Here is a 20,542-nt window from a genome sequence, read left to right on the forward strand (position 1 = left end):
GTGCTTGAAGTAATCCACCACACAACAATCGATTTTCTGCAATAATAGTGTCAGAAATGAAATCCCACAAGACAGATTGGTGGCGGATCTTTGTAGACCAGGGCTAGGTAGTATATACAGCATTCTAAATTTAAAGTTGATATAAAGATACATGTAATAGCAATCTAAATTAGTATGAATAAATAGATATGTTTATCAATAGAAATATATTCTTTTGGTTAAAAAAAAAGTATAAAAAGTGCTATGGACTCTGCCCTAAGAAAACAGTAAATCATTTCTATCTTCAAGCCTTGGTCAATATTTCTGCAGACAAATCTTGGTAACACTGTGAAAAATTTCTATCATCAGATCTTGATAACATTATGAAAGATTCCTACAGACAAATCTTTGTAACATTGTAAAATATTTCTAGAGACAAATTTTAGTAACATTATATCTTTTTTCTATCGTCAGGTTTTGGTTAATACTGTGGAACTATTCAATACTCGTGTCTTTCAATGTAGTATATAACATGAAATGTTTTACCCACAACATAAGATAGATTAGAGCTATATTGAAGAGTGAAGTGGGGAAGTTCATCGTTTATCTTTGATCAATCAGTTCGTCAATAGAAATTAAATATTTCACAAATACTCTTTTTTGTCGGTACGATTGCGTTGATTTTACATTTTTCTGTCAACATTCTCTTCTTACTCCGAAACTCCCTAGTTGTCCTAAGATTTCAAAATTATATTCAAACCGAGGTTTTTCAATTTCAAATATCGAATTCAGATTAGATACAGGACATTTCTGGGTATATGTCTCAACGTAGCATAACATTCACAAATATTTGAGATAGCGTTAAAAGTAAAAAGAGCTAATGTTTTAGAAAAATGAAAAAAAGACTTATGTTTATGAACAAATCCAAGAGGTATCACAATCTGAAATTGAGAACCGAAGTAAGACAACAACACAAGTTACGCTTACAAGTCTGAAACGTCACTGACATATTATGTCTCCTACAATAGAGGAGAAAGTCGATTAATCACAAACACAGATTTTATTTTACATGATGTTAGATACGTATCCTAATCACTAGCGAGGCCGTGGGATGATGATTGGCTTTGATCACCTCTGTTACGGATCAATATCTGCTTAACTACAAGAGTGGGGTTACAAGTAACATCTATTGATACCCTCAGGCATCGTCTGATTGGAAATGTAGTTGTGAAAGTCATTACAACATTTAACAACAGACTTATTGTTTCTAATTGATATGATATTGATAATGACTTACACAAACGGATACGATTTACCTGTATTTGGTATAGATAATGGCTCTTTCTATGCGTTGCATATTTTGGCGGTAACATGCATTTTTCTGAGTTTGTCCTCGGCCATTTTTATAATTGCGGCCTCAATTAAACAACACGGACTGCGAACTTTTTTCACTTGGTCAAAAAGCGAGAGGTTCGTAGTCTACCTGGCTTTGTGTGATGCTTTCTTCAACATATGTCATTCGCTTGACCATCTACACATCTTGTTGACAAAAGACCATGTAAGACCAGCGTCACTCTGTACTTTCTATAGTGTGAACATTGTAGAGTTTGTATTCGCTCAAACTCTCATGGTCAACGTGGTAGCCATCAACGTATTTGTGTTGATATTTTTCGGAAAGAATCTAGATTTTGGGAAGCGTGACTGGCGCCTGCTACTCTGGACATTTGGAACTCCTCTACTGATCGCCATGATATTGTTATCAACAGGACAACTTGGACCAACTGGCGCATAGTAAGTTATATTTCTCTGAGTTGGTGTTTGCTTAATCTCATCTAAATCACGTCCTTACCTCTCTATGATTTTTCAAACAAGTATCATTTTGTTGATAAATTTTCAGTCAATATTGTAGTAAATCAGCTCACTATCAGACAAACGGTTCTTCACGTAATATATCATATCGATAATCAAATATTAGGAATTTGCTTAAGAAATCACCACATCTAAAATCACAAGATTGTACAAGACACAAGTGTTGAGTGGATGCAGCAGCCCCAATTTTTTAAAATAAATTTTGTAATTTTTATACATCAGATGATTTTAGAATAACGTCAAGTATATGTGTAGATTGTGAAACATGCCACTATTCGAATTAATTAAAACATAGCAGACAGGTAACAGCAATCCACCGGGACTTAAAGTCCACCAGCAGTGTCTATCACTTGTTTAAAGCTTGTACAAAAGACACATACAAGTGGATAGCACCTTTTAATAATTTGGAGTTAGGTACGGCAGAGCAAAACTTAATTTACAAACATGTATAAAAGCATTCCATTATTTCGCTATATCGTAGTAGAGGCACGTATTTGAGAAATAACACTCCTGGAGACTATATCAGGCATGCATTAAATAGAAGTTAATTGTATTGTATTTTATAACAATTGTTTATTGAAAAAAGTGTTTATTATGGGTTTATTGATCACTAGGATTAATTTCATGCAATTGTGATAATATTGTATATCAACTGCATTAAAGCCGGAATAGGATTAAGAATGACATATAAAATATCAGATTTTGTATTTGTTCAAAAGACACATCACTAATTGAAAATGTGGAGTGTGGAATGTAAAAACGGAGATTAAATGGAGTAACATCATTCACTAATCAGTGTGATTGGTAGGTTCTGACCCCCGGAAAATATTTTATTTTGATAATATATGTCTAATTACACATGAAATGGCTAATCAGATTTATATCATATTTTTGGAGCGATTAGAGCACAACTATTACTGATTTGGACTGAATATTTTACCAAGTGATTTAAGTGACCGTTCGTATCCTAATGAGCAAATCTTTGTTGCCAAACCATAGACAAACTTGAAAAAATTATCCAGTATGAAACAACGTATACCCGACTTTTGTATTTTTATCCATTTAATTTGAATAATTTGGAAAAAAGATCAACAATTTTATCTAAAGCCAGCATTACAAAAGCGATTTTTAATTGTCTTTGGTATCAATGTGAAACATAATGAACATATCAAGAAGCCGGACCAGTGAAAGTAATATCACGTTCATCTCCGCCTACTCCCTAAGATCAGATAAAAAAAAAAAAACGAGCGAAAGTGTTTAATCGCCTTAATGGGAAAACATTTGTATTTCCAAAGTGCATACAGCAAACACTGTTTTAAAAGCAATTTAGTATTCCTGTTAAACAATACAAAAATATTGAAAAAGAAGAGGACTGACCAGTCAGAGTAAAAAAAACCAATTTATGAAGATATAAAGCTTTCATTGGTCTCTTTCATCTTAATGAGATGATACTTCCTACCACATCTGTCTGCATATTAACTAATTGAACCAGAACTCTCTTTGAAACAAATCTTTTTGTTACATTAGTATGTTAGTTCTTAGTGTTATATTACTTTTGTAGGCATGCTATCCATGAAATGTTTACTTTCATGATTTCTCTTCGTAATGAACACTTCGTAAAATATTAAAAAATTAGAGTAAAACATCAATTAAATCTTAGTCAATCGAAGGAGGTAATGTCATGTTCTCAAATGAAAACAAAGAATACAACATCGAAATCAACAGGCAAACGAATGAGCATCAAACACGTCTAGCTTCATATCAGAAAAACAAACCTAATATTCACTATGGTGACCATTTAACTTCCCAATAATTTTCCACAACCTGCATCTTTTGAAAATCAGTTAGTTAATGACTTCCTGCACGAAAATCGTGATAATGGGAACAGACCCCTGAATATCAAACTAAATTTGACATGTAAATACCATAGGTTGGAGAGGCAGATATATTGCTATCCAGAAATGGAAAATTCACAATAGGGAAATTGAAATCATCACGTGGTGGAAAGCTGTCCATGTTGGTTTCGTTACAGGAAAAGATCTAGGTAAGTAGCTGATGTACAGTCTGTCGTGTATCTGATTTCCAATTCAAACTTTGCAAGATATTTGTAACATGTTTACATAAGTTCTTCAATAAATTCTGCCTCGATTGAAAACAAAAAACAAGTCAAGCAACAGATGGGTGCAGTTATTTCCCATAGGTATGCCAAAAGTCTGTTGGAAGATGTTTCAACCAGAAATTCGATAATTGATATCATTTCATCCTCTTTATATTTCCGCTTTGATTTGGACGTTTCTTGTGACTGAAGTGGGGCATGAAGGTATCAATAAATGGTAAAGATCAAATTCGCAAAAAGAGCTGTACTATTTGGAATTTTCCAAATATGAATTACATTTTATAGTTGCAACATCGCTTTCGAAAGATCAGTCTTCAAGAAGTGGTACACTTGTCAAAATGTTTACTGAATTTAAGCAAGATGTCTATTTGCTGATATTTATGAGTCAAGCTGACATTTAGGATATGCTATTGAATGTGGCACCACTTGTAGGCCAACAGGGAAAAAAAACGTGTTCATTTATGAGTAAATCATCATATTTGCTTTTATTCTATTGGCATGTTGGTCTTCCTTGTTTTTACACAAGCTAGTTTAGATATATTTCAGTATTGTGTAAAACCTTTAACGTGCCGCGTAATCATTGGTTTTGTCCTTACACCGCGTAAGTGTGTAAAATGAAACGGGTCCATTGCCTTCATAAAATGTTTTTTTGTATGGAAAAAGAACATTTTTAATATTATACAGTGCTTGAGGATACACTGATGCTTCTTTGTGGTGCTTATTGATGATTTTACACTTGGTTATCTGTGGTCAACATTATGCGTTCCTGGTACATTATTGAACTATGATACAATGTGTGATCATCGTGTCAGTTCACAATACTTACATAGTTATATTCTGATATATATATATATGTACATAATAATATGCATTTCCTATCGTCAGAGTCCCACTCGGAGTATGTGCTGAGTTAAAATACCCAGATTTTGTCTTCGTCCTGATATAAAATAACGTTATAAATATGCTAGTTTTCGTATACGTGTCGTATATAAAAAAACAAGAAAACTATGAAAGCATGCTATAAGAATAAGCAGAAAATATGGTAAATATTCAATAGATCTTATCACTTTTATAGACTGAAATAAATATCAACATCACAAAGTCTAAGTAAACGGATATCATATAAAAAGAGAAAAGAAAATTAATATCTTCATATATATCAAAATGATATCAAAAGTAACTATTTGTGTCCATTCGAAATTTTAAATTACTTGAGAAATTATGAAATACATGTAGTATGCTACTTGAGATGAATATCGTTTTCTGCAGGTATGTATGTACTTTGTATAACCCCGTGTATAAGAATTAACGATGAGGCGTAGTAAGCCTTCTAATTGTATCTCTACGAACAACACAAATGCCGTATTCATTATTTTAGTTGTAACAGACATCTCTGCGGATAATTTGTCTCATTTGCTCCTTCATCCACTGTCATAAAGTCTCGGAAACATTCTCAAACGTAGACACATGCCGTATAGATCCTTTCTACAAAGGAAGACGAAGCCCTAATATACGTTATTATTTAAATGTAACAGGTTCTTTGAAATAAAGTTGAATTAAGGCGCATTGATGACAGGGTAACTCTATCAAAAGTCCGTAAATGTGAATCTACGTGTTCTTTAACATCTCAAAGTCCCGGAGCTTTCTATTCAGTTCAAGCGAATGATGCAGCATTTCATCCGAATTAATTCAAATATCACAGCCATTCAGTGCTTAGGGAAAGTGAGATATTCTATCAAGAGAGACGCTAGAGTTGTTCAGATTTCTACGGCTATGATTTAATGATAGCGAAGAAAATCAATTTTCTGTGACTGTCCTGTTATTTATCCCATAAAAAGGAATAAATATTCAGTGATGGCGTCTTTGAAGTTTACGATATCAATGGTCTGTAGGTATAGACGCCATTTACGTCTCGGAATTGTTTACTTCTGTCAGACAAAGTGTATAGTAATGACATGACGGTTATCTAAAGATCACGATAAAATCACACTAATGATTTAAAATATTGAGCTTATTTGTGTTAAATATTATTTTGGTATGATGGAGAAATTTTAAGTACAGAAAGTAAAATATCGAGTCACTGGTGACAATTTTCGAGGAACTACATTCTAAAAAAATAGTCACACATGATTCGAAAGTAATTAGGAAGGAAAACATTATGAAATTAATTTGCGTAGAAATGATTCTATGAGTCGATGAGTCTCTGTTATTTAATGTGAAGACGGCATGAGCATTTCTGAAAATAAAATTGGAGGCCCTCGCGAAGTCTTTATGACCTAATTTGAGAAACCCTTTGATTAATGACTTTACGACTTCCCCAAATGCGCTCACAACAATGTATATTTCTTCGTTGATTTGAACTTCTTTCTCGAGAAACATCAAGAAAATACAAATCCAGGTAAGTGTCACGTTCTCAAATGAGAACAAGGTATACAACAACGGAACCAACAATCAAACTAACGAGCATCAAACACGTCCAGTTTCACATCAAAGAAATAGCGTATTTCTCAATTAGGTCACTATGGCGACTATAATTTTTTAAATTTTAATTTAGTTATTTTCATTAACCTGCATTTTCTTGAAAACCCTCTTTTCGTGTTTGTCCGTTAGATAACGACTTCTTGCAAGAAAATCGTGATAATAGGTGTACGTTTCAGTATAGTTGACAACCGTGTATTTATACCGTCATTCACATGTCTTTGAAAAGAGAGCTCTCATATCCAGAGAACGAATACATCAAACCATATTTCCTCTTTGGACTGAAACCAAATTGCTCCAATTAAACAAAGTAGTGCAGAAAAACAGTATAACAACAATTATCCACCAAACAACAGACAACGGCAATGGCATGCTTGTTGAGTCTGTTTTAGCTGCTGCAGAAATTAGCTACAGATGCATGTCAGTTTTAAACAGAATATAGAACATGTTTCCTATAATGATGTCAAAAAAGAATCATCAGTGATGCTACATCATACAGCTGTTGCGTCTCCCTCGGAATCATCAGTGATGCTACATCATACATCTGTTTCGTCCTTCTAGGAATCATTAATGAAGCTACATCATACAACTTCTCAATAATTCAAGTAGTGCGATATAAAGGTGGACCTGTTTTATGCTCGTTCGTTGTTGGTTCCTTTGTTGAATACCTTGTTTCATTTGAGAATGTGACATTACTTTTTTGGATTGACTAAGATATATATGGCAGGTGACGTCGATGAAACAGGAGACACCAACTCTCCCGGGAAATCTGGTCTTACTCTCCTTGTTTTTAAGAAGTCTTCGCGGAAAATGTTTTCTTTTTTATTTGTTCATATTTTGTCCTTGCTAAATTGAATTTGCGTTTTAATTATATTGACAAATTGGTGTTTTTTAAAACCTGGGTACAATGTGTATGATTGGTAATACTTACACTCCCCCTACTTGTCATAGCGATTGCCCTTTTTTTATTGGTTGATACATCAAATTGACTTTGAAAGCAATAGATTAAATAAATCATGTAAATGAGTTGTGCACTATCGCGTAATGTTCATTAGAGGGGCAGAAATGTACGAAAGAAAGGTTTGTGTAGTCAATATTTAGTCATATTTATCACATACTGATCAGTTGCGGTGTTTTATGAATAATCGTTTGTTTATGCCATGTTACCTACATGAGGAAAATTGATAATGCATGTTTCAGAAGATAATCCATCCAGAACACAAATCCTTTCCTGGTCGTCTTACATGGCTTTTACATTAATGACAAAGTGTCATTAAGGAAAGAGCGTAACTATTTGGTATGTGAAAAGTCATGCATGATCATTGATGAAATATTAACATTAATCTAAGTGTGTATAAAACCATTTTCTGTGTGAATGTTTTAATGCAATATGATAAGAAATCAGGTTTATAAGTTTCTGAAAACAATATCAAGTGGAAGATACCCTTACGGTACAGAAAGATTTGAGTGTAAAATATATTCTGGTATGTGGTAAAAAAAGCTATATTATACCACACATTAATGACGTTTCTGGTGTATGTTTTAATCTAATCTTTCATTAATCTTTTGTAAATATTGCAAATATTAACTTTTTACATTGAGATATAGAGCCTACTAAAGATATCAGTCAGTTAATCAATCGAAGAAAATACATATATCTTTAATGCACTATGTTATCACCAATAAAAATAAAGAAAAAGATTTAAAATCATAAAAGTGCACATTGTATCAGGATGTTGATTTTTATTGGTAAAATTGCTTTGTATATACTCTAAAAGGTAGTGCGTTATTGTTCTGAAAATGTAGAATATAGTCATTTGCAAGAATATAAATACTCAGCTATCAGGACGGGGAAAACCTCTCTATCCACCTGGTTATTGTCATTTGCAAGAATATAAATACTCAGCTATCAGGACGGGGAAAACCTCTCTATCCACCTGGTTATTGTTTTACTGCCTTAAGTAAACTAAACAGCTAAATATGTATGTTTTATCCCCTGTTAACTCAGTAGAAATAACGGTTGCCATAAATTATAAAGAGCACATCGACGTGTGATCATTGCGTCGTTCCGAAATAGAAGTTATCGTATTGAACGCTAAATATAAATCCAGGAGAGACAGCCATGACATTGTAATACGTCTATGTATTGTTCAAAAGGTAAGGAACTAAATCCCATTATTTCTGTTAGATTTCAGCAATGGAGATATATATTATAATGGTACACAATTAAGATATGGCGTTGCAGGGCAACCTATTTTGTCCACATTTATTATTGTAAGCATGACCAGAATAAAACTTTCTGGACTCGATTACTCGAAACAGTCATGTAGTATTTGCTGATTATAAATGTTTATTTATCATTTCATATGTCCACCAATCACATGGTTGTCATCGAATTTGTTTAACACTTTAAGTGTACTTTATGTTGCTCTTTTGTTCTTTATTATATAAGCATTCGTTATGGTATTGAATCTTATAGTTTCCTTTTTATTTAATCTACCCTATCGGTGTTTATTAGTATTGTACTGTATTCATCATATATATTATATTATATCAAGAGTTATCGTCCTTTGCTTGTCTCTTGATATTGTCAAGTACCCTATAAATTAAAACGGAGATTCTTATTTTTTACAGCATAACTGAGATAGGATATACGGTGATTTCTCTGTTATTTCCTTATGTTTGTTATCCATAACATAATAGTGGTTAACTTTTCCCGGTGATTCTATTTTACACATCCACAATTTGTATTGGTTTCCTGGTGTGTATTTATGCTTGTACATACTTATCAGTTTCATTTCGTTTCAGAAAATTTTACTGGTAAATTTATATGCATTTGATATTAGTTTTATACCTATATAAAAATTTACCAAAAAGAAATGGAAAGAAAACATGCTGAATATACGTATTTAGAAAAATAATTTTTTTTCTGTAATTCTTTTATTTTTTTGACAAGATTTACATATTACACAATACACAATATACAAGAGAATCCACAAAAAAACATACACCCACACTCTCACACTTGTGTGCTCTGACTTGAATATGTCTTACACATATACATGCATCATAATCATCATCATCTTTATCATCATGCACATGCATCTACTACTTACTGCACACAAACTCACTCATCAACATTCACACCTAATTACACTCGCATAGCAAACTTACATGTACTTTACAACATACTCACATACACAAATACAATATCGTATCACTTACACTTATCAAAGATATTTCCTCACACACATATAATCACTCATGAATACATTTATATATATATATATATATATATATATATATATAAACATTATACATCCTAAACAGAGAGAGAGAGAGAGAGAGAGAGAGAGAGAGAGAGAGAGAGAGAGAGAGAGAGAGAGAGAGAGAGAGAGAGAGAGAGAGAGAGAGAGAGAGAATTGGGAGGGCTATAATCATTATTAAATAAAAATAGCACTGATTTTGTGGAAATTAAATAAATTGATAGTCAGTTTGATGAAGTCAAGGCCATGGCCATTGGGAACAGACTTGTTAGCATACATACTATAGTTCTAAAATGGGCATCCATTTTTTTCAATTATTCTCAAAATTTGTTTTCATAATAGTGTTTTTGCTAGAAATGTTGTCCTTTTGAACATGGAAATGATCCTTAATATTATTTATAAGAGCATTTAAATTAAGATATTTTTGTAGACATCTTGACATATAAACATAGTGTTTAATGAGAATTAAAATTTCGTTACCTACAGTGTTAGCATTAGGATGGATAATTCCAAATAAAGATGTTTCTTTGTATATCCAAAAAGGAATCAGAAGAATATCAAATTCAGATTCGAATCTCTCCAATAGAGTATCTACCTCTATACACTCCCACAGACAGTGAACGATAGTTTCTCTTTCCATAGTGAAAAGAAAGGAGTTTGTAACCAGAATGGGATGTATGATCCTTACCTGAAACCACTGTAGCTTAGAACTTTTTGTAATAGTAAACGGAATTATTAATATAATTTTCCACTTCATCAAAGTCAAACTCATTACTCCATTTTCGTATACCAGTAGGGGTTGGTGCTGGTTTAATAGAATTGTAGAAGTCTTTGGCACATTCACATAAAAGTGGTATAAAAGGGCTGAAATAGTCCTAATGGATGGAAGTCATGTTTTCTGAAGAAACACTTGACGGCTGTAATCAGGCCACAATACTGTTAATAGTTGGTACTGATTAAAAATTTATGAAGAAACTCATCAAAGGAGAAAAATGTCAAATGATCAGAATTTTTAATTAGGTCATTTATGGTATATATACCAGCATTAAACCATACTGGATAGAAGACATATCTATTGCCACTTGAATGTCGTTATTGCACTATAAAGGGGTTTTTAAAAATGACTCAGGCTTACTTTGCCTCAAAACTTTTAATTTTTAAATTTTTTTTTTCTTCTTTTTTTTTGAAAATTATTGTGAATTATAATGAAATCAGTCAAACGTCTTGTTGCTATGATAAAACATCAATTAATGAGTGCCTCGTAACCACTACGGGACATAGCAAATTGAAAAACAGAAAAATGTTGAGCATAATAAAAAAATGAATTAGTTGACCTATTGATATGCTATATGGCGTTCCAATTGACTGTTTTACTGTTAATTTTGGCAGTGATCCTAATTGCTTTCATGTTTTGTGTGTTGCAGCTGTTTTCTAGATGGTGTGACAGGCCGGATAAGTAATATCGTACTTACCACAGGGTCCATGTGCATGATCCTAACCGTCAATTCAGTGTTGTACGCCCTCACATGGTATCGAATTGCAAGTGAAGCCAAGCGTCTGGAGTCCACATTAGGAGGCACGAGTGCCTCAGTGAAAGCGTCTCATCGAGCCGCCCGGAACATGTTTTTATTTCTGACGGCTTTCTTTGTCCAGTGGTGGGCCCTTGCCGTGAACGGGATATGGTTCCTGTTTGATGTACCACCAGTAGCACTGTTTCAAATCGTTACGACGTTCTCTAATATTGGTGGCGTCTTAAACCTTTTGGTGTACCTCGTGATCAGGCGCAGGAAGAGGGCGCTTACACCGACAGAAACCTCTAAGGCTGCCACGAAAACCACTGCTGCTACCGCCGAAACTCAGGCCGCTCCATAAAAGATCCTGCACGTACTCCTGGCCATTTCATTACTCTACATTTTCCTTCGTTTGTCAAGTAACAGTTGTTATAAACTAAATATATTATCATTGATTGTATCTAAAGTTGTTACAGCTTAACTGGCTTGCTTCTCTATACAGGAAGGGAACTTCAATTTTAAGTCTGAAAGAAAAGGAAACGAAATCAATGATGTTATTTTTATGTTATGTTTTTGCTGCATTGAACCTTGATTGACTTCCAGGTCTGAATGTTTTGTAAAACAACCTTATTTATTTGTTTTACAAAAATATCCCATTAACATACAGATAAGCTTTATCTCACACTTATTTGAAACTATAGAAACTCAGTTCTTTATTTTTTATCTTTTATCAATTGTGTGACATAACAGCTATATGATGCAGTTTAATTTATTGTTTAGTGTTACTGAATTTCACTCTAAGTTATGAAAAGATGCTATTTACTTGTGTGTCTTTTGTAAAATGTTTAAGATACATTTAGAAAGTGGTACACTTGCTTGTGGACTTGAAGTCCCTGAGGTGGCTGTTACCTGCTTGCCACGTTTTAATTCTCTCTAATACTGGCACGGTGCAGAAAATACACATATACCTGACGCTGATCTAAAATTATTTGATGTATAAATGTAACAATATTTATCTGATAATGGGACTGCTGCACCTCCCCGTCTAGATTTTGACTTTTCTTTTGATCACTTCGGATTTTCCTTAATCGCCTCCAAGGCTGCAAACATTAGGCCCTTATCATTACTGACGAGTCCCAGAATAACAGCTTTATGATGTAATGTAATTGATAGTTTGGTTCTAATGTAATTTACTCTTGTATCTTTTGTATAATATATGACAATTTTGAAATGAAAATTAAATACAGGAAGCTAAGATTAAATAAGGCTGAGGGGGAGTAACTCATGATGAAAAGACAAGCACATCAAACATATTTACACACATACAAATATATGTACTAGTACGTTATCTACAACATATATAAAATGTTCATGTTCTTTATCCCTACTACTAATAACTGTGTAAGGTTTAATAAACCTCATGGTAATCAGTCGTGCTAAACTAGAATCATCTGCATAATTTGAAATCAATTAATCTTTGGTTTGATTAATACATTCTGGCTTGATAAGCCATGTACAAGTGAAAACGATGGGTTCCTCAATTAAACAATGCACATCTTCAAAATACTGCTTATTTGTGGGCCCACTATTTTCACTTGTTTTGCCAAGTAAATGTTTCTTTTATTGTTTCATGTCAAAACCAGTTCGAATTCAATCTGATGTATACAACACATTATGTATAAACATATCGATTGTCGATTTTTGTTTTATATTTCATGTTGAACAATATTGATTCCTAATCCGGGCAATTGTTCATCGTGTGGACTAATGTCAATAACATTCATAACTGAGGACATTAACATTGCTTTAGGCACTATGCTCATTGATCATGTAACTATGGCAACTTTTGGTATATTTCTTTACAAGGTAAATATCTAGTATAGTATTGGAATGAAACAACTATGCATTGTAATAACTGAATCGTTACTGTATCAACGTAATTGTCCGCGTCGTTAGGTATCGCTGAACGACAAATACCGAAAGACGACCAACTGATGTCAAAACACGCTTTAGGGGGCAAATCAAATAATGGAAACGAACTAGTATGTGAAAGTACTTATATCTACTATTGATATCGTAAAGATTGACACTGTGATATATACCGTATGTGTGGCTTAAGTAATTATTGTCTCTTTAACATTATAACAGGACCGTCATTGTCATTTTAAGCTGTGATAAAAACCATCGCTACAAAGTCGGATAGGGCATGTAAACTACGACCGCTGTATAAGGTGGTGTGCTACGGATACGGCTAGCTATACATTGAGATGACTGAAATCCATTGAGCTAAAAGTGATAATTTGTATCAATCATATTGCTATTACTTTGTCGGACTATCTTTGTCGAGAGAAGTTTGCAACCAATAACGTCATTTTAGCGACAGTGTATGTAAGTAAAGATTGACATTGATTCAGCTTAATACTGACAAATCTACAGATTCGATAATGGATATCGCGATTTCTTCATCACTCTTCAAGTTGATGCTGGTGTTGATGATAGTTCCCGTGGAGGTTACATGCAACAACTCCACGTATAAAACATCTTTATACAACACTCTTGTACACGGTTATGAATCAGCAGTTCGGCCAGGGAAAGACTACATGCAGCAGACACTTCTTTTAAACGTCTCCTTTGGGATGAGAATTATCAAATCGTTCGATGAAGTTCAAAGTAAATTTTCTATTGCTGGTCACTTTACCATATCTTGGTATGATGAACGTTTTACCTGGAATCCAAGGAGTTACGGTGGTATACAAGAGATGCATTTCTATGAAAAAGATGTTTGGATACCCCCACTGACTTACTCAGTATCATATGAGAACGTGGATTTACTCGGAAACCCTAACGGCATTTTGTCTTTTACTAATGAAGGTATATCTAACTGGGAACCTGCTAATATCTTTGATACTATTTGTAACGCCGATATATCCTACTATCCATTTGATGATCAGACTTGCGAAATTGCTGTGTTTGTAGCGGGATATAACAGTCAACAAATACGATTACAACCTACGTCAACCAAAATAGGTTTGAGGTTTTATGTAGAGAATCCAGTATGGGAATTACTGGACTGTCAAATGAATTCAGACGTGAATTCATTAATGCTAAGATTTTCATTTCAAAGACGATCTGCATTTACCGTAGTTAACCTGATGATACCATTGCTGTCACTCTGTATACTCAACATATTTGTGTTTGTCCTACCGGCCAATTCAGGCGAACGTGTAGAACTCTCGATCACCATATTGCTGGCCATCATTGTTTTTATGTCCATTGTTTCGGAGTCTTTACCAAATGCGTCGTCACCAAGAATTGCCATTTTTTGCTATTTGCTTATGTCAGATATGCTCATTAGTGCTTTCATCATGATCTGTACTATTTACAGCATCAAATTGTACACTAAACTGGAGACTGAAAACGTTCCAGATTTCTTGTCTGCATTTATAAAATTTGCATTGTGTGCTAAAAATAAGGTTTCAACAGTTGGCACAGATTCTGATGAATTGAACGTTTCAAGTGTGACACTTGACGGAAATAAAAAAGAATGCAACAAAGAAGAGGGTACAGGTAATGTCATGACATGGACAAATGTCGGACATGCTTTCGATAAAGTTTGTATTGTAGCGTTTTCATCATTGCTGATAATAGTACATCTTGCTTTCTTTCTGGTCATACTACTTAAGTAGAATGATATAGATACATTTAAATATGTATAAATTGGCCTCAAATTAAAACAAGGAATGACAAACACATAACAGGTGGTTTGGTGATGGTAGGGGGGAGGGGGTGTTAACTAAATGCCTTTCTGAAAATAAATGACTACGGAACTATTCTATATGTTTGTAATGCAAGGTCAATTTTATACTGCATTTGTTTCTTAAAGTCATGTATCAACTTTTAACTTTTGTTTTACTTTTTCAATATCAAATGTGTGTTTGTATAAATTCTTTAATAAGATTAAATATACATGAAAACATATTAAAATGTCTTATCTTTGTGTTTTTATGTCATATGTCATAGATAATTATACGAATAATTAAACGCATTATCTTGATAATATGGTGCATAATATGTAAGATAAGAATTTGTTTTATGTTCACATATACGGTATCAGTAAGTATCTAGTCTTTCATTGAAGTTAAATCTATGTTTTATAGATAATCACTGAAAAACCTCAAATTTAACCAAACATTATGCTAACATGGCATTATTGCCCTGGTTATTTTCATTTCAATCACAATATAATGATTAAACAATTCTGGCTGTTGCTAACCATATTTCCAAGGTCGAGTGAAGTCCACTCAGTGGCCACTTTTGAAATAACCACCTGAGAGAGAAGAGCATCCCCAAAGCCGCAATATTCATATGGGAAGTCCTACTTTAATGAATAATTGATACAATTTAAGTAGAGTACAAGCCAGGCTATATTATGAACAAATCAATGATATAGCTCTATAAGTATTATATATAATTAATATGTTTACTTACTCATATATGCACAGAGATAACAGCACTACAACAATGATGTCAAGATTAACAGTTCAATATGCAACCAGAGAGAAGGACCATGGCGGTTGACCTGTTTTATACTATATTGAACATGAGATAGGCGAAATCAAGTCAAAACGAAAATGGATATTTTTTGCTTTGACATACTGCTAGCGCAATAGATTCTGTTGTTGTTAATTTTGGAGGTAGCTGGTTATGACTAAATATATATTGTTATACAACACCATTGTATGCGATACAGACTAATATAGAAAGTAGCTCATAGATACATCACAGTGTTCACTCTATGATCAAACCTGAGAAACACGGTTTTAATGCAGTAAGCTCTAACAGTCGTAGGATAAGTATTCATAATAACACTTACACACGTTTTAGAAAATCCGGAGTGAGAATTGTTAAATTCTTATGGAAACGCAACTCCGGCAGGTTGTTCGCTACCGTAGTAATCTTGATGGTACCATTGTTGTTCCCCTGTACACTGAACAAATTTGTGTTGTTTCTTCTGGCAGATTCCAGTGAACATGAAGAGTTATCGATCATCGTATTACTGGTTTATCATTATCTTTATTGTTTCTAGCTTTCTATGTACAAAGACAAAACCTAAAAAGAGAGTAGCATTTTCTAACATATTGCATAAACAACAAGAAAATGCAAACAAGTGAACATAATCATTATCCAGACTAGAATACAATAAAACTGGGGCAAATTCTGAAGAAAAGATAGATTCATACAAGTACAAGGAGAATGTAAATCTTCATCAATCTAAGTAAGGAATGTCACGATCTCAAATTAGAACAAAAGTATACAGCAAGCGAACTATCATCAAGGACGGTCAGCTTCATATCGCATAATGATAATTTCTTTCTTCAATGAGGTCTCTATGGCGACCGTAAAACTTCCCCGTAATTTTCAGCAAACTGCATCTCTTCATTTCTTGTGTTATAAGTTAGTTTGTCAGTTGACGAAATCTTGCACGAAGGCCATTATATTGGGAACATATAAAAAACATAGAAATGGAATGCAGTAACGTTGCTATCCAAAGAAAGCAAATTCCCAATAGAGAAACTAAAATCATCAAGCCTATCATACAACTTGCGGGAAACCTGTCTTTGTTGATTTCGTTGTAGGAAAACATCGAAATAAGCGGCTGATGTAGAAAAGTCTGTCGTGCCTTTAATGTGTGTTACTGTATTAAACATTCGTCCGTTCTTCTATCGTGTTGAAATAGAAGACACTTTTTGTTGCTTTATACCTTATCGAGTTGTCGAACTCTGATACATTCATCCATCCAATGAAATATAACTGATATTCATATAGAAACAGGTAACAGTCTTTCTATTACATTTTTACTCCCATTAAATGCTGCTAGTGTGTCACAATTCTAACGCTGATTTTTCTTCAAAGTGCCGATTTTTTCAAATTGAGTAACATTGCACTATTATCATTATTCAGCCGGATGATATAGTTCACACGTAAAACTTAAATCTTCAGATAATTAAATATAAAGCACGTGAAAATTCAAATAATTAAATTCAGATTTGCCATAATCAATACGTTACAGTAAAGTAAGATTTTACTCCCGAAAACATTTATATTTGCATCGTACCGTTTTTTATTTCACTGCAAAAAAGTAACAAAATCAAACAAGGAATAACTTAATCCAATAAAATGCTTGTGTAAAAACACCTACTAATGGCTATAGATAACATTTTTGTGTAATATATAATACATGTATGTACCAATAATTAAATAGTAATATATACATATTTGGAAGATAAACAATGTTTCCTAGAGGATAGATGATAGATATCAAACATCGGTACAATTTCGACAGGTTATTCAAATCTTGAACCTTGAGAACAACAACATTACTGTATTTTATGCGTTGTGTTAATTAATAGGGATTATCGAGACACCTAAATTTATTCCAACGCTCTCGATTTAGATTTTTAACTTTGTATTTGTTTTATGTTCTGTGTATGTGGTGTAATTTATGTAATATGGTGTCTTGATAAAGGAGCATCAATTTTTTTATTTGTTTTATGTTCTGTGTATGTGGTGTAATTTATGTAATATTGTGCCTTGATAAAGGAGCATCAATTTTTTAAATTTGTTTTATGTTCTGTGTATGTGGTGTAATTTATGTAATATTGTGTCTTGATAAAGGAGCAGGTTGCCTCGAAAACTTGACAATTCGTACTGTTGCTATATCTTCATTAATCATACATCTATTCCAGTATATCCTTATATATCTCTAATCTAACTAACCTCTAACTCTTGTCTTTTTCTTATTTCTGTGTAACATCCACCCCACCCCCGACATAGATGTTAACATATTTCAGTTCCAAACTTACGAGATGTGAGTGTTTTCATCAAATGGCAGGTGATAATTCATATATACGATAATCTACATACAAAATAAGGTAACAACACAAGAAATTGAAATACATTGACATATATCGGAGATAACACACATACATTGGAACGTTTCCAGTCTCTTACAATTGCTGTTCCTTTAGTTACTAGAAGACCTTTGTCTTACTGAATTTTACAATGGTAATCATTTCGAATCTTGTATTTAAAACAATTCTTAATAAATTCCTCTTGCAATGCACACAAACATGACTCTACCAATCAGATGTAATAAAATGTTTGCTTTGTACCTATGTATGAAACAAGTCACATGACTTTACCAATCAGGTGTAATGAAATGTTTGCTCAGTACACATGTATGCTACTTAGAAGATAAAATGCTGAAGAAACGGGATAATCTTTTTTTTCCAGGGACTTCTTGCATTTTATGTTTTAAATAAAATTATTTGGAACAGATTGTACATAGAAATTTGGAAACGTCAAATACCACAAAAATGCCAACTGTAACAGAAAGGAGAGAAGCACCTAGACCGCCCATAGTACTTGCACTTGGACGATCATCTGGAGCACTTATTTTCTTCATTAATGCCGATTTAGTCTGATCCTTTGCTATCTTTGTTGCGCTTATCAGTTGTTCGAGTTTTTCTGCTAACTGAAGACTACCTATTTCCAAAGTTGTGTTGTTTATCAAAGTACACTTGCAGAGACAGCTGGCCACGTTGTTTGGTATTACATAGTATTGTGACGAAGTCGATGGTGGTGTAGTTGTTATTGATGGTGTTGTCAGTTCTGTTGACGAAGACGATATCGTTAATGTTGACGTCGACGGAGTCGTTACTGTTGTAGCTAGTTCTGTTGTTGTTGACTCTGTCGACGAAGATGACAATGTTGATGTTGTCATAGGTGGGTTTGTCGTTGTTGAAACTTGCTCTGTTGTCGATGTTGGTTCTGTTGACGAGGATGACATCGCTGTTGTTGACGTTGGCGGAGTCGTTACTGTTGAAACTTGCTCTGTTGTCGATGTTGGCTCTGTTGACGGAGATGACATCGCTGTTGTTGACGACGACGGAGTCGTTACTGTTGTATCTTGCTCTGTTGTCGATGTTGGCTCTGTTGACGAGGATGACATCGCTGTTGTTGACGTCGACGGAGTCGTTACTGTTGAAACTTGTTCTGTTGTCGATGTTGGATCTGTTGACAGGGATGACATCACTGTTGTTGACGTCGACGGAGTCGTTACTGTTGAAACTTGCTCTGTTGTCGATGTTGGCTCTGTTGACGGGGATGATATCGTTGTTGTTGACGTTGGCGGAGTCGTTACTGTTGAATCTTGTTCTGTTGTCGATGTTGGCTCTGTTGACGGAGATGATATCGTTGTTGTTGACGTTGGCGGAGTCGTTACTGTTGTATTTTGTTCTGTTGTCGATGTTGGCTCTGTTGACGGAGATGACATCGCTGTTGTTGACGACGACGGAGTCGTTACTGTTGAAATTTGTTCTGTTGTCGATGTTGGATCTGTTGACAGGGATGACATCACTGTTGTTGACGTCGACGGAGTCGTTACTGTTGAAACTTGCTCTGTTGTCGATGTTGGCTCTGTTGACGGGGATGATATCGTTGTTGTTGACGTTGGCGGAGTCGTTACTGTTGAATCTTGTTCTGTTGTCGATGTTGGCTCTGTTGACGGAGATGATATCGTTGTTGTTGACGTTGGCGGAGTCGTTACTGTTGAATTTTGTTCTGTTGTCGATGTTGGCTCTGTTGACGGAAATGATATCGTTGTTGTTGACGTTGGCGGAGTCGTTACTGTTGTATTTTGTTCTGTTGTCGATGTTGGCTCTGTTGACGGAGATGATATCGTTGTTGTTGACGTTGGCGGAGTCGTTACTGTTGTATTTTGCTCTGTTGTCGATGTTGGCTCTGTTGACGGAGATGACATCGCTGTTGTTGACGTTGGCGGAGTCGTTACTGTCGTATTTTGTTCTGTTGTCAGTGTCAGATCTGTTGCAAGTGATGTAAATAATACTTTTGTCAATTTCATCAGTTCAGTTGTTCTTTTTTGACGTATTTGTGTGTTTTGTGTTGAAATTATCCATGTGCTATGGTTGATCGTATATGATAATCAGACAAGAGAGGCTTTAGTTTATGGTTAATTATCTTATTAATGTATTCTCAGCAGTTTAAAAGTAAATTATTTTAGATGTATCCGTTACTGGATTTTACGATATCATTAATGATACCAATATCACTGTATGAATTAGGGTATTAAATCCAGAAGATTTAAACCACAAGCGAAAAACTCACTTGGAAGTGGACAACCGATAATGTCAAATCTTAACGAAATGTTCCTTGTGTAGGTGAGGGGACTGATCCGAACGGATTTAGTATACAACGGAGTGTGTAGGTGTCTCGTCACCTCGTCTTTATAGTTAGAATCATCA

The 20,542-nt window shown here is 34.1% G+C and overlaps 2 protein-coding genes across 2 annotated transcripts; both read left to right on the forward strand.

The window, feature by feature from the left end:
* The first annotated feature begins 1,267 nt into the window (after positions 1 to 1,267).
* On the forward strand, positions 1,268 to 11,580 carry LOC132556698 (adhesion G protein-coupled receptor E1-like). Its single transcript, XM_060221133.1, has 2 exons — positions 1,268 to 1,770; positions 11,133 to 11,580. Exons 1-2 carry the CDS (start codon positions 1,268 to 1,270, stop codon positions 11,578 to 11,580), a joined length of 951 nt encoding a protein of 316 aa, XP_060077116.1.
* A 2,083-nt stretch (positions 11,581 to 13,663) lies between these two features.
* Positions 13,664 to 14,905, forward strand: LOC132556699 (acetylcholine receptor subunit alpha-like). Its single transcript, XM_060221134.1, has one exon. It carries the CDS (start codon positions 13,664 to 13,666, stop codon positions 14,903 to 14,905), a length of 1,242 nt encoding a protein of 413 aa, XP_060077117.1.
* Positions 14,906 to 20,542: the final 5,637 nt, after the last annotated feature.

Source organism: Ylistrum balloti, unplaced genomic scaffold (assembly GCF_031769215.1).
Source record: "Ylistrum balloti isolate Yb309-2 unplaced genomic scaffold, AGI_CSIRO_Ybal_v1 Utg370584, whole genome shotgun sequence".
NCBI lineage: Eukaryota > Metazoa > Mollusca > Bivalvia > Pectinida > Pectinidae > Ylistrum > Ylistrum balloti.